General features: G+C 36.8%; 1 protein-coding gene and 6 non-coding genes across 7 annotated transcripts; 6 read left to right on the top strand and 1 right to left on the bottom strand.

The window, feature by feature from the left end:
• On the top strand, nt 1–82 carry LOC113769737. The gene has a single exon (XR_003468283.1). It is a non-coding gene; the product is annotated as a small nucleolar RNA Z267 (small nucleolar RNA).
• Nucleotides 83–200: 118 nt separating this feature from the next.
• LOC113769741 lies at nt 201–292 on the top strand. Its single transcript, XR_003468287.1, has one exon. It is a non-coding gene; the product is annotated as a small nucleolar RNA R44/J54/Z268 family (small nucleolar RNA).
• Nucleotides 293–539: 247 nt separating this feature from the next.
• Nucleotides 540–614, top strand: LOC113769735. The gene has a single exon (XR_003468281.1). It is a non-coding gene; the product is annotated as a small nucleolar RNA Z267 (small nucleolar RNA).
• A 132-nt stretch (nt 615–746) lies between these two features.
• Nucleotides 747–831, top strand: LOC113769739. Its single transcript, XR_003468285.1, has one exon. It is a non-coding gene; the product is annotated as a small nucleolar RNA R44/J54/Z268 family (small nucleolar RNA).
• Nucleotides 832–1,208: 377 nt separating this feature from the next.
• LOC113769748 lies at nt 1,209–1,285 on the top strand. The gene has a single exon (XR_003468293.1). It is a non-coding gene; the product is annotated as a small nucleolar RNA snoR122 (small nucleolar RNA).
• Nucleotides 1,286–5,755: 4,470 nt separating this feature from the next.
• Nucleotides 5,756–5,833, top strand: LOC113769750. Its single transcript, XR_003468295.1, has one exon. It is a non-coding gene; the product is annotated as a small nucleolar RNA snoR122 (small nucleolar RNA).
• Nucleotides 5,834–9,610: 3,777 nt separating this feature from the next.
• Nucleotides 9,611–9,961, bottom strand: LOC113769353. The gene has a single exon (XM_027313809.1). The coding sequence runs from the start codon at nt 9,959–9,961 to the stop codon at nt 9,611–9,613; it is 351 nt and encodes a 116-aa protein (XP_027169610.1).
• Nucleotides 9,962–14,004: the final 4,043 nt, after the last annotated feature.

The raw sequence follows: 14,004 nt of genomic DNA, 5'->3' as shown, positions 1-14,004 counted from the left end.
CCTATGCCAGTGATGGTGTTAAATATACTTTGAGTAGCTTTACTCTGAAAAGAATTTAATTCTGAGGCTGCCAAGGCATTTTTCATTTTTTTTTTATTTTCTTCTCTGCTTTGTTTTAGATTTTATGGCAATTTTGTTGTTTTTACCATACTTTTTGATTTTTGGTTTTGCTGCATAGATTAATGTGTGTTCATTTCCTAAATGCAAGGGATGATAGAACAGACAGGGACATCAGAACTCCTTTCTGGAGAAAGATGACTTGGTCTTACAATGGGAATCTCTCTGATGCATTTTGTTTTTTGAATTTCTGCTTTCTGATTTTTGTATTTACGTTTAATAGAGCATAGTAGTCTCAAATATAATAGCTTTGAGCATGATTTAGGTGTCTGATTGGTTAGTTAGCTTCAATAAATCGCCTAGTTTAGAAGAACTCTTGACTTGGAGTGCATCTACAAGAAAATTTTGTGAATTTGTTTGATTAGTTGCTTTTCCAGCATTGGCGTATAGTATTGCCCTTTTAAATGACTTGAGGGTTTTAGGTATTGCCCAGGATGGTGTTAAATATACTTTGAGCGTTTCTTCTATGAAAACAAATAAAATCTGAGGCACAATCTTCTGTTTCTCTTAATTGTTTAGATTTTTCAGCTGCCGTCTGATCTCTCACTACTGTATAATTTTTGGTTAAAAGTTGATTATGCTCATGATGAGGTTGAAATTGTAAATTTGACTTCTATTTGAATGTGTTTAGTGCAAGTGATGATAAAACAGACAGGGACATCAGTACTCCTAGTGAGAATGGTGATTTGTCAATGGGAATCTCTCTGATGCACTAGTAGAGTTTTTGAAAGATTTTTTACTGGTTTTCTCGTTGTGCATGGGATTTGTGCAATTAAAAGATAGGCCAATGCTTGAATTTTGAAGTGTCTTCTTGTTTCATGGTTACTTTTATAACTTCATTTGAAAGAGTGCCCTCAGCTTTCATGACAGCTTTTTGTTTATGCTGAGGTTCCAAAGTTGAAATTGCCAATGATGAATGTTTGCAATATCATGATTTGGCATATTGATTCTGGAAACATCATCGCAGGCTGAGGCTCCTTTTTTTATTTCTTTTTATTTTCAGTTCTGTTATTTTTCCTTCTTTACACTGCCCTATATATTTTGCTTTAGATCAAATAAATGATGTTTTTTCCGTCGGAGAAATACTGGTTTGCCAATGACGATTATATATTGCACGTGTTATCAGAAACTAGGTGATGATAATTAAATTGTCACTACCTCTGAGGCAAACTAGCTTCTCTTTGTAAAATCTGCTGTCTGCTTTCTTTCCCCTGTTTCGATCTGGATCTTCCTACTTGTTTTAAACTTGCAGTTTTGTATTTTGTAAACCACATTTTTTTTGGGGGTATAATAAAACCACATTCATTTCAAGCATGCGCCAAATCAGTTGAAAATGAAGCAGCACTTTGTTCTGTAAATCAGTTTGTGGTTTGTCTAATGTTGGTAACTGGTTGGTAGATACAATATAATCAAGCACCAGAGCTACTATTGCTTGGTTTGTCTTTGCTGTGCGTTGAATTCCAAGTTGTACTGGAATAAGAAGGATGAGATGTGATTTCACTAGCTTTGAGACAAACTTTTGCTTGTGCTGATTTTGGGGCTGTGGTTGCTATGCTAAAGTTATTATTACATGACAAGTTCCTTTTTAACTAATTTCAAGCTCCTGCTACTGGTGCTTTTCTCTTTAATCACAATGGACAATTTGGTAGCATGTAAAAATGAGAAGTTATACAGAACCCAAGATAGTTTTTCTTAGAATGAATTATAGTTACAATATCTCAGATGAGATATGTGACCTGTTGTTGCTCTAAATGAGGAATAGGAATGATGATCTATTTTTGAGACAACTTTAGGCTTAGTTTGGGAGTTTAGGATAGAAAAGAAAAGAAGGGAAAGCTTAAGTTACGAGAGAAGAGATTGTTATGTTGTTTGGGAGTTTTGAGAATTAATGGAATGATTTTGGATATGGAAGTCATTAAATATTTGTTCAAGACATTTTTAAGGACAAAATAGGCATTTTAGAAAAATTAACAAGCTTTCTCCAAACTTTCTCTCCATTTCTTTCCAATTTGGGAGGAAACATTTTTGTCACTATTCATCCTCCCATTTCCTTTCTTTTCTTTTCTACTTAAAACTATCAAACAAAGGAAAATCAGTCTTTCTCTTCTTTTCCCTTCTTTTCTATCCAAATCATTCACTCCCAAATGAAGCCTTAAGGTCAATGCAGACAGGCTGTTATTGGCAAAACTTGTTTAGTCATCTCAGTGACTATTGGTTAAGCAACGTAGACTTTGTACTTCTTGTTTCTAATTGATTACTTAGTGTGTGCCTTGTTTGCTGTTTTGTTCAGTCTAGACTTGTATAGGGCAATGAAAAGCCTGATGGTTACTTCTTATGGATATTTGTATATAGAGCATCCTTCGGCTGTTATTCATTGTAGCCGTTTTAGGCAAAGCTCGTTCACTCCTCTACATGATCATCAGTTAAGCAACTTAGGTTATTGTGCTTGTTTTACCCCAGTTGCATGTGATATGCTTGCTGTTTTGTTTAATCTAGATGCAACCTTAGGGTAATGAAAAGCCTGATGATTACTTCTTAAGAACGGAGATTTGAACGGTGCAACTTGTTGTAGTCTAGCGAAAAGCTGGGCTCCAAAGGCATCCAATGTAATAAACATTTCTAAAGGAAAATGAAGGCTATTAACTTTGCATTTGTGTCTGATGATATCCTATTAAACTTACTTTTGTTTTGTTTGCTAGTACGTCATTGCTCTTGATGTATTTGCTTCTGAAATTCGAATTATGTATGTGTAGCTATTTAGCATCTTTGACATTCTTTAGACGGCCATATAGTTTGCTGTCAAGACTTAATGACTAAATTTCCTGATTGAAGGACGAATGATGGAGTGTTCACTGTGTTGCACAATATGTTGCCATAAATATGTCGCCGTGTATAAGAAAGAATTCACTGGGCTTTGATCTAATGGCCAGCAGGGGCTTCTTAGAGCTGCGTCTTGTATCTTGCACGGATGCCGGGAAATTCGAATCACGCCTAGCGTTTACAAGGGAAGCGTGGTGCTTTCTTTCCTGAAAAAAAAAAAAATTCAGAAAGTTGTATGAGTGTGACTCAATATGATGCTGGCTATACCCAGTCGATCTGGAGGTCGGATCTCTTCCTTTGGCCCCCCAAATGTGCCAAGTTAGCAGGGATTTCTCCTTCCCTCTCAAAGTAGGACTAGACTATTGTGGTTGCTGTTTCTTTGTTTATTTATTTATTTTATCATCATGGGCAAGAATGAAAACGTTGAATACTTAATTATAATTAGTTAAAGCTATACTCAAAAGTAGTACGGTTTACCTATTCTGAGCACAGGTTATAAATGACCAAAAGGACAGTGATGCCAAGAACAGAAAAGAAAAGGAAAAGGAAAAGCTACTGGCCAAGACATCAAAAGGGGAGTTATGATGACATACAAAAAATTCTGATCAATAAGTGAAACAGGTAAAATGAATTAACAATCGCTCAAAGCATTCATTGGATAAGCTCTTTAAGGGATAATAAATGACACAGGATAATCACACTAAATTGAGGATCTCTTCATTCAATACGACTCTCTAGAATCATAATCCCTTGTGAAGTGAATCTGTACATTTTCTTTTCTGTTGAAAAGTTATAACTTCCTGTGGGGTGTGTGTATAAATTTACCTTTCTGTAAAAGGGTGTATAAATTTACCTTTCTGTAAAAGGGTGATACTTAAAAGATAAGCTATTTAGTCTCTTTAAACCTTCATTTTCTCAAATTTTAGATAAAATAGATTATATAATTATTATCAAAAAAGTAAAAGTAAAAGGGTGATACTTAAAAGATACGTGAAGTGAGTGCATAAATTTACCTTTCTGTTGAAGAAGTGGCACCTAAGATACTTATTTCATATATGCTTTATATTTAAGTGCACTGGAAAGACAATAATGACTTCGTCAAGTGCCTTATCTTTATCTAATTTCTGGTGAACGTTGGTATGCCATCTGGAACAACCTATAGTCTCTGTCTCGCTGTCAACCATTTTTAAACTGTGCGAAGGGTTGAAATCTAAAGCTGACAACATGTCCTGATGATTCTTTTTATCCTCTAGAAGGAGCTCTTTCTAGATTACACTTCTAGCTCTCAAAATCTAATTGGATTCTGGATTTCCTTTACTTGGCATAAGTTTTTTTTGTTGATCCTTGCCACTTTTGTTCCTTAAATTATAAGCAGTTGGTATTGTTTCTTGTTCTTCTTCATTAATCCAGAAGAAAAGGGCTAACATTTTTTTTTGTCCCCTCTCTCTTTCCCTTGAGCTTCTACATATTTCATCAAAGCTAATTGTTAATCATTTCTGAAGATGCAACATCGTTTCCTGTGATGAATCTGTAACAATTTCTTTGAATCATTTTAGCTGAGGCCAATATCAATACAGAATCTTGCAAGATTTTTGAAGCATCGTTTCAATGGTGCTCTTCTCATCAAGCCCCTACCCAGAAAGGGGGAAAAAAATTAGGCACCCCACATGGAGAATAATCATATTTGGTCGAACCATTTTGCCTATTTTCTTTTCTGGGAAGGCTGTTCTGATTTCCCAAGAAAAAAGGGCCAGTGATGCACGCATATGTTACACATTTTATGACGTGACCATATGATTATGTTTAACATCATCGCAGCAACTGAGGCCCTTCATTTTTTTTTTTCATTTATTTTCTGTTTGCACTTTTGTGCTCTAATTCACCCTTTTTTTTTTGGATGATTTGCCTGGAGTAATTTGCTTGAATTTGCCTATGATGAGCAGTTATTACTGCACAACATTTCATCAGAAATAACCATGATGATATGTGATTTTCACCACCTCTGACTTCTGAGGCAATTTACTTCTACTTTTCTTTGGCTGTTTCCCTCTCCTGTTTTAACCACTCATTCTGGAATTTGGATACAGCTGGTATGAACTTGCATTTTGTTCTTTGTAAACCTCAATTCTTTTACATATTAAGACAAAAACCGGGTACTAACAAATTATTGATCTTGTCTATGAGGTGAAAAAATTGTCCCATGTATTACAGATGGGATTAGTTGTTACTTTTATGAGTGACCTTCATAAAACATTCATTACTGGAGATTATTCACTCTACTAATTCTGGTTTTAGGATAAACACCCCTGCATGCAATCCTTGTTTTCCTTGGCTCTTTTTATCTTCTTGCTTTCTTACTTGTACCAATTCTTTAATTTTTTGCATAAAATTTCTAAACTGAGTACCTGATTTCAGTAACCTGTAGCAGAAGTTGGCTTTATATGCAAACTGGAAAATTGATTAGTCCGTATGACAAATAGATTAGAGTGAATTACAACTTGATTTTGGACTGTTTAAATTTCCAAAAACCATTGGATTTGGAGGAAAAGGGTCCCATTTGTGTGGTGGATATGGGGATGGACATCCATTGTTGTGGGTGGTATAGAGTTTGCCACATAAGCAGTTTGACCAAGAAATGCACTCTGGTCTGTTCTAGCATATGATTTGGTAGTACCATTTTGCCTACTTTCTTTTAATCGGCCAAGAAACAATTGCCAACATTTAATTTTCATTCTATTTCCTGTTTGCACTAGTGTGCTTTATTTCACCTTGATTTGCCTAAGTAATCAACCTGATTTTATTAGCAAAATCTTTAATTGGCCGATGATGAGGGGATTGTAAATTGCACGTATTATCAGAATCTTGATGATATGTCAGAGTCCGTACCTCTGAGGCTATCCAACTTCTATTTTTCCTTTTTCTTCTGGTGGTTTTCTCTCTTGTTTTTGTTGATGTCTCATTTTGGAATTTGAATATAGCTAGCTATTGAACTCGAACTTGTAGGTTGTAATCTTCATTTTCTTTATTCTAAGACGAAAACTAGTTTTTGAATATTATATATATATATTCAGGGTCAGCGCTATACTGCAGCAAATTTAAGCAAACCCCCCCCCCCCCCCCCCCAAAAGACCAACAACTTGCAGCCTCCTTAATTTTACAAAATTTTTGGAATAGTCAAGAAAGCTTGACAGAGTTTTAAATTTTTCTTACAATTGCCCCCTATATTTTGAAAAATCCTATCCTCCTTGACATTGTCTCCCTAAATTGAATATCGTTTTGCAGAATATTTGTATTATTTTTAAGGTATAATATTGCCTCCACTGGTTAAAGGTCCTGACTCTGTCAGTGGTACTGGTACTGGTACTAGTCATACAACTGGGATCTTCGTATGAATGCCCCTTGCGGGCAATTTTGGTTTTCTTTTCCACTTTTGTCATTTTGCTTTGTTCTTTGTACCAATTCTTTAAATTTCGCAAGTATAACTTTTAAACTAAATGCTAGCTTTTCGGTAACCTATAGCGTGAGTTAGCTTTTATACGTAAACTGGAAAATTAGTAAGTCAATAGGACGAATAAGTTAGCGTTGATTAGGGTGATGCTGAACAAATAGCTCGACTCAAGCTTGTTTTGATTTAGTTCAAGCTTACTCGTTTGAGCTCACAAGTCAAGCTTGACTTCCTATATTGTGTACTCGAAAGTTCGATGAGTCTAATCAAGTTTTTTTATAATATTACATATATATACTAATATTTATTATTGTAAAATATTAATAATATCTTTTATTTAAAATTTTATGTGAAATATTAATTTTTATTACGTGAGATTGATTAGAGTTGAATAGGTTCGATTAAATTCGATTACGCTCGAATAGGCTTGATTGACTTTGATTTGATTCGATTAGATTTAATTAAACTCGAGCTTGAATAAGATAAATTGAAGTCGAGCTCGAGTTCAAGCGCAGTTATTTTACCTCGAGTCGAGCTCCAGTAGTATACTATTCGAGTTCAACTCAACTCGAATGCATTCCTAATGTGGATGATGAATTGGATATGAATTTGGATTTTGTGGTCCAAAATCTGTTTCAATCATAGGAGGAAGGAAGTCCTCCGTGAACTTATATATATATTTATTTTGAAAATGTTAATTTTTATTTTTGGTTGTATTTCAAATTCGTTTTCGATTTGAGTTTTCTGAACTTCTATATAAATGGGTTCAACTTGAACCCAGAGATATTGGATTTCTATGTAGTGGCAAGATCCTTTTAGTTTTTAGATAGAGCTTTGTTTAACTATATGATATTCTAAGACCAAAAGTTATCATATGATTAAACTTACAAACTATTCTTAGTGTAATTAATTTTAATCCTTAAACGGCTGCTCTAGAGTGCTATTTGAGCTTTTGGACTTCTTCAACTCCCCCATCTAACGTAGAAAACTAGAAGCACAATAATCCACTTCATCTCAAACTTAGTTTAAATTGTATGACGTCAATTAGGTAACTGTAAAATTTTCCTATTTGGATTTCATCTTTTAGGAACTTTTGGTGGCATTTCTAGAAAAGTAATATTTTTTGAGAAGTAATTATATGAAATTAAAAGATAGTTGAAATACATATAAAGAGAATAGACAAAAAATAAAAGATCTTTTAAGATTTACGTACTAAACATCTGTTAAACTCTCTCTTTCTTCTTCATTAAGTTTCCTTTAAACTAACAAAAAAAACATTCTTCTTGCTTAGAGTTTCCTTTAAATTGCTAAAGAAAATTAATTGTGATCCTGAGTGACAAGTAGATGCTTAATCTGCTCCAAGACTTAGAGGTTCTAGATTTAATTTTTTCCTCCCTCTGGCTTCCTAAATTTCACTCCAAAAGGAAAAATGATTAATCCTTATTAACTTTGTGGGCATTTATGTGGGTTGGATATAAAAAAGTAGATAATAATTGCTATTTCGTGGGATCCACGATGGTTATAATAAAGCTGGACCTCGTTATTACAAAAAAGAGCAATACACAATTTTTTTTTTTTATAACAAACGATAACAAGATTTATATTAACACTTGACATTACAAGGATTAATTACAAAAAGGGGCAATTGCACTCAAATAATTTTGAGCTAAGTCGGTTAGCCACACTGGGAAATGATTTTCCCAATTTAAGTCATTAACTAGCTTTACTGCATATTGAGCTAGCATATAACTACATTGATTTCCGGTTCGATGGACAAAAGAAAAACTACACAGTTCAAAGACTTTCCTTAATTCTACAATGTCTTCCAAGATAGTTGCTAGATTTCCCTTTGGCATTTCATTTGCCTCTATCTAATCTACCACTCCATTGCAGTCTGTCTGGACGTCTATTTTAGTCCAACCTACATTTTTGGCCATCATTAATGCTACTTTTACAGCTAGAGCTTCTTCAGTGCTTGGTTCTCCCGTTTTGTGTTCTACCAGTCCCATTGCTCCAAGAATCTTCCCTATCCAGTTCCTTGCTATGATACTTTTGCCAGTTCTAATCATCTTAGTTGAGATAGCAGCATTTGTGTTGATTATAATGACGTCTTCCTTAGGTGGCTTCCACTTCCTTTGGTGTTGCTGAATTGTGTGAGTGCTACTACCTGTTTCTTCTGCTTCTACATTTGCTTTATCAAATTCCATCCATTCCTTTTGCGTCTTTTTGCACAGTCCTTAGAGCATCTCTTGTTTCCTCTTCAAAGATCTTTTTGTTTCTTGCTTTCCACAGTACCACTATATGGTTACTGTGAGATTTATGTGGTCCGTACCTTGTTTCCTTGTTCCCGTCCTCATAACTGCTTGCCACCATTTCCAGATGTTGTGCTGTAGATTTTCCAAACCATCCCATCTGATAGGAGCAATTTTCCATACCTTCTGCACTTCAGGACAGTAGAAAAACATGTGTTCTAGGGTTTCGATATCTTCACCACAACCATTACAAATGTTGTCTCCTTCTCCTATTCGCGTGTATATAAGCTCTTTGACAGGACACTTCCACATGAAATGTTTGTGTTTGAGTTTGATATTGAGACCCCACATCTTTTTCCACATATTTTGTTTGCTTCTTTCCCAACTTGTTTCTACTCTTTCAGCTTCTTTCAAACCTTGTTGCTCGTTTTCCTCTCTGGCCAACATGTAACCAGATTTAACAGTATAGTTTCCTGATGCAGAGTGTTTCCAGAAAAATCTATCCTTCCTTTTAAAGCAACTGATGGGGATGCTTGCTATCAGTTCTACATCTGAGGTGTTGAACCATTGTTGTAGCACTTTTGTGTTCCATTTCCCATTATCTATGAGATCACTTACTTTTTCCAATTCACAATTTTCTGGTTTTCTTGTGGTTACTCTTCCATTTGGCCTCCCTGTTATCCACTTGTCGCTCCATATATCAATACTACTCCCATCCCCTACTCTTTTCCACAAGCCTTTCAGAAGAATTTTCCTTGCACTATGAATGCTTTTCCAAGCCCATGATGCTGACTGTGGAGGGTCATTGTCTATCCAACCATCTTTTTTCATATAGTTTTACCTTTACTACCTTGCTTGCTAACAAATTTGGAGCAATTAAAATTCTCCAAATTTGCCTAGCAAGCAGGGCCGAGTTAAAGGATTCCAAATCTTGAATGCCTATGCCACATTTCCCTTTAACTTTTGCTAACTTCTTCTAGCTGGCCCAATGCACTTTCCTTCTGTTATCCTCACTTCTCCACCAAAAGTTGGCAACTTTCCTGCTGATATCCTTGCATAGACCTTTAGGGAGTCTAAAGCAAGACATTGCATACGAGGGCATGGCCATGATGACAGCTTTAACAAGTACTGCATACGAGGGCATGGCCATGATGACAGCTTTAACAAGTACTTCTTTGCCCCCTTGACTCAGTAATTTTTGTTTCCACCTTTGCAGCTTGCTATTAACCTTGCACTTTATATTGCCAAAAACCAGATTCTTGGTTCTGCCTATGGTCATAGGTAGTCCAAGGTATTTGCCACTGGTTGCTTGCTTCATATTGTCCATTGCTGTGCACTCTCTCCTTTTGGTCCTCTGTGGTGTGTTTCTGCTGAAGTAGACTACAAATTTGTCAAAATTTACCATCTGTCCCGAAGCTCTGCCATATCGTGCTAAGATATCCATCACTTTTCACAGCCTCCTGTTCATCGACTTTACAGCATAACATTGAGTCATCTGCAAAAAACAAATACGAGACCATATGGGAATCTTTGCAAATTTTCATGCCGATTAGTATCTTTTGATCCACAGCCTTCTTAATTGGGCAAGAAAGTCCTTCAGCACATATAACAAAAAGATAGGTTGACAAGGGGTCACCTTGTCTAATACCCCTGCTAGACTTAACCTTTCATACTTTCTCGCCATTCAGATTAAAGGAGTATGGAATAGTGGAAATACAAGCCATGATTGGGCAGAAACCCATTTTCATCATCAATCTCCCCAGAAAAGTCCACTCAACCCTGTCATAGGCTTTGGACATGTCAAGTTTAATGGTCATGAATCCATTTTTTCCTCTTCTTTTGTTTTTTTAAGAAATGGATAAGTTCATGAGCTATCACTACATTGTCTAGGATCTGTCTTCTCGGAATGAAAGCTGACTAAGAGGGACTAACGCAGTGCTTAAGAACAGTCTTGAGCCTATTAGCTACAATCTTGGCTATGATTTTGTACAAAACAGTGCAAAGTCTAATAGGTCTATAATTGGTTAGATTGACTGGGTTTTCCACTTTAGGTATTAGGGTAATGAGAGTTTCATTCACAGATTTGAGGATATTGCCACTATGAAAAAAGCTATTCACAGCATTCACAATGTCAACCTAAACAATTTGCCAATAATGCTGGAAGAACAGAGAGGACATGTCGTCTATACCTGGTTCTTTGTTCGAGTGCATAGAAAAAATGGCCACTTTGATTTCTTTTTCTTCAACTAGCTTAATCAGTGTTTCATTCATCTGCTTGGTAATAGTATGGGGCATTGCTTCTAAGATCCGCTCCATATCTTTGGACTCCCCTGTGGTGAAGAGTTCTCTGTAGTGGTTGCAAAGTTCCCTTTGGATGTCCTGGACATTCATGCACCATTCACCATTTGACTTCTGGAGTAAGCTGATCCTGTTCCTTTTTCTCTTTGCCATCACACTAAGGTGGAAGAAAGCTGTGTTTTTATCTCCTTCTTTTAGCCATCTGCTTCTTGATTTTTGGCTGCAATATAACTCTTCCTCTTTGTATGCCTTGCTCAACTGTATTTTCAAATTGGTCATCAAGCTTTTCTTGTTTGGATCCTTTCCAGCTTTTGCATTTTTCAGCTGATCCTTGATTTCATTTATTCTTACTCGCGAATTGCCTCTAATCTTTTTGTTCCGCTCCAATAGAGCAAATCTGCATCCTTTGATTTTTCTTGCCACCTTGAACATCCTTGACCCTCTTTGTTCTTTACCCCATGCCTCTTGGATCACTTCTTTTGACTCTGGATTCCTAGTCCATCTCTGATAAAAAAAGAATCTTCTATTGTATTTTCTGTTGGTTGGGTAAGTATCTAACACAAGAATGCAATGGTCTGAGGCTTCTTTCTCAATATGAGTGCATGTTGATATGTCAAACAGTTGCACCCAGCCTACACTTCCCAAACACCTATCTAACCTTTGTTTGACCTCTCCATCCCCTTCCCACAAGTTGCTCTAAGTCCATGGACTCCTTCATACCCGATATCCACTAACTCATTTTCCTTTATGAAGTTGTTGAAATCTTTAAAACTCCCATCCCCCCATTTTTCTTCATTGGACCTTATGTCATTGAAATCCCTAGTAACTATCCACCTATCTCCCCATATTCTCTTCCTTTGTTCAATGTACTTCCATTGTTCTCTTCTTGTTTGGTCTTCCGTGCTGGCATATATCCTTATTAGCCACCATTGGCATTTGAATTCCTGATCCTCTATACATGCTTCTATACAAAAGTTGGTGACATTGATGTCCACAATATTCAGCTCAACTTTTCAAAAAAGAGCTAAACCACCTGCTTTACCTTTAGGATTGACTATGTAGCTCTTATCATACTTGATCTTTCTCTGGATTTCCTTCATATACTTTTCCTGATTTTTGGTCTCGCACAAAAACACCATGCTTGGAGAGTGCAGGAGCAGAACCTTTTTCAGTTAAGGAACTGCCAAGGGGCCACCCACACCTCGACAGTTCCACACCACTATCTTCATTTACACAATGGAGGCATTCTGGGGCTAGCCTTCAATTCCCCTTGAGTTATTGGTATATTCACTTACATCTTGATATTCTTCCTTCGTGATGCTTCAATTTCATCCTCTTCCATTGCATCTACTTCCTGCAATTCTAATATATTCGTCCTCTTTCCTCACAACCGCCCATCCATCATCTTGTTCGAGACATCTTTTAGTGGGGATTTGGTCATCCTTTGTGTTCTCCTGAATGACTTCCTTCCCTTGATTGCCCTATCTTTTGTCACATCCTTGTTATCCTGATTCTCCTCGCTTTCTTCTGGACTTGGGACTGTGGTGAGGGTCATATTGTGTGTTTGTATGTTCTGGCCTTTCTCCTCTATTACCATTGCTGTTGCATGTTGTTCCATTTTCTCCTCTCCATCCTGGCTGTTTTCTAAGTTTTTCCCGGAGCTCATGGTCTTTTTGGTTCCATTTGGTTTTATCTCCTTCTCATCCTGACCACTGGTTTCCTCTTTCTTACTCGCCACCTTATTGTGATTAAGGTGCTCAGCAAGGATTTCATTCCTTAGTTGTTGCATCTTTTTAGGTTCTCTTTCACTACTAGCCCTATGTCTCATCTCTAACTCTTTTCCTAGCGGTGTTACTTTGATGCTCAGTAGTTGATTGCCTTTTGTTCCTTCCCTTGTTGCCATCTTACCACTCCTCTCCTCAGCTGTCTCGGTTCTTCCTTTAGGTGCTTTTTCTGGACTTCATTTTCTGACAACTGGAGATGCCATAATGTTTCCAACACGCATCCATGCTCCATACTAAGCTTCTCTGTTGTTTTGGCCCTCATTATTTTCCTCTTTGCAGACATTGTCTCCATGCCCAACCACTCCACACTTGTATCTAGACATCTTTCATACCTGAAATCCACCCATGTCAATTCTCTGTTGAGTTTCACTGTGGTTCCCCTAATTAGTGGTTAAGTGATATCAACTTCAGCGAGGATTTTTATATGTCTTCCTATTTTTTCCCCTCCTGGTGGTATAATGACATCTCTTACCGATTTAAACATTCCTCCTATTTTGAAACCAGCAGCTCTACTCATCCAGTGTATTGCAAGGTTCCAGATTTGGACCCATAGATGAGGGTGTCTGAAGAAACTGGGGTTTCGTGTACATCTGGCTGACCATTCTTTGACCACCAAGATTTGGTTGTCCATAATCCATGGACCGTCCATAAGGGCTTTTCTCTTGTCCTCTTCCTTCTCAAAATTGAATCGAAAGAAGTTTGGTCCCAGTTCTATCACTTGTAGATTCTTGGGGTAGCCCCAATCATGATTGGTGAAATTTTTTAATTCCAGCAAAGTTAGCAACTTTGTCCCCTATCAGCTTCCCCACCAAGCTTCATTTGTAGCTTTCTACACTTTGTTCCACATCTTCGTTGCTTAGATCTATGCCTCCTAATTCTGTTGTTGACAAGTCGAATTTCTGGAAAGCATTTGCCAAAGGATCTTCCATTTTCGCAGACAGAAGCATGCCTCTTACTATTACTTGGATCCGAATGCCAGATTCAATTAAACCTGCAAAAAAAAATCTCAGTGTGTTCAAGATGCTTAGGACCTAACAATAGTAGAAAATAGTGAGATGTTTGTGTAATGGGTCAAGACTGGGAATAATTAATGCTCCATGAGTTTGCTGCCACTTATATTGTGAATAAGATCTTGGTCTGATTTCCTCATTTAGTGCGAGGATAGTCGAGAATTAAATGGTCCTAGAAAGCAATTTTTGGTTTTCTGGTCTTGTTAAAAATTGAGTGAAAAAGGGGCTTAAATGTGGGTGTTTGTATGAGATGGGTAGCTGGGTGTGGGAACTCTTGT

Source organism: Coffea eugenioides, chromosome 4 (genome assembly GCF_003713205.1).
Source record: "Coffea eugenioides isolate CCC68of chromosome 4, Ceug_1.0, whole genome shotgun sequence".
In the NCBI taxonomy this organism is placed as follows: Eukaryota; Viridiplantae; Streptophyta; class Magnoliopsida; order Gentianales; family Rubiaceae; genus Coffea; species Coffea eugenioides.
Note: the sequence above shows the minus strand (reverse complement) of the source record. Positions and strands in the feature narration are given on the sequence as shown.

What these genes read in the sequence shown, in the direction of transcription:
- LOC113769353 (XM_027313809.1), bottom strand. Translation starts at nt 9,961, where the DNA reads ATGGACAATATGAAGCAAGCAACCAGTGGCAAATACCTTGGACTACCT.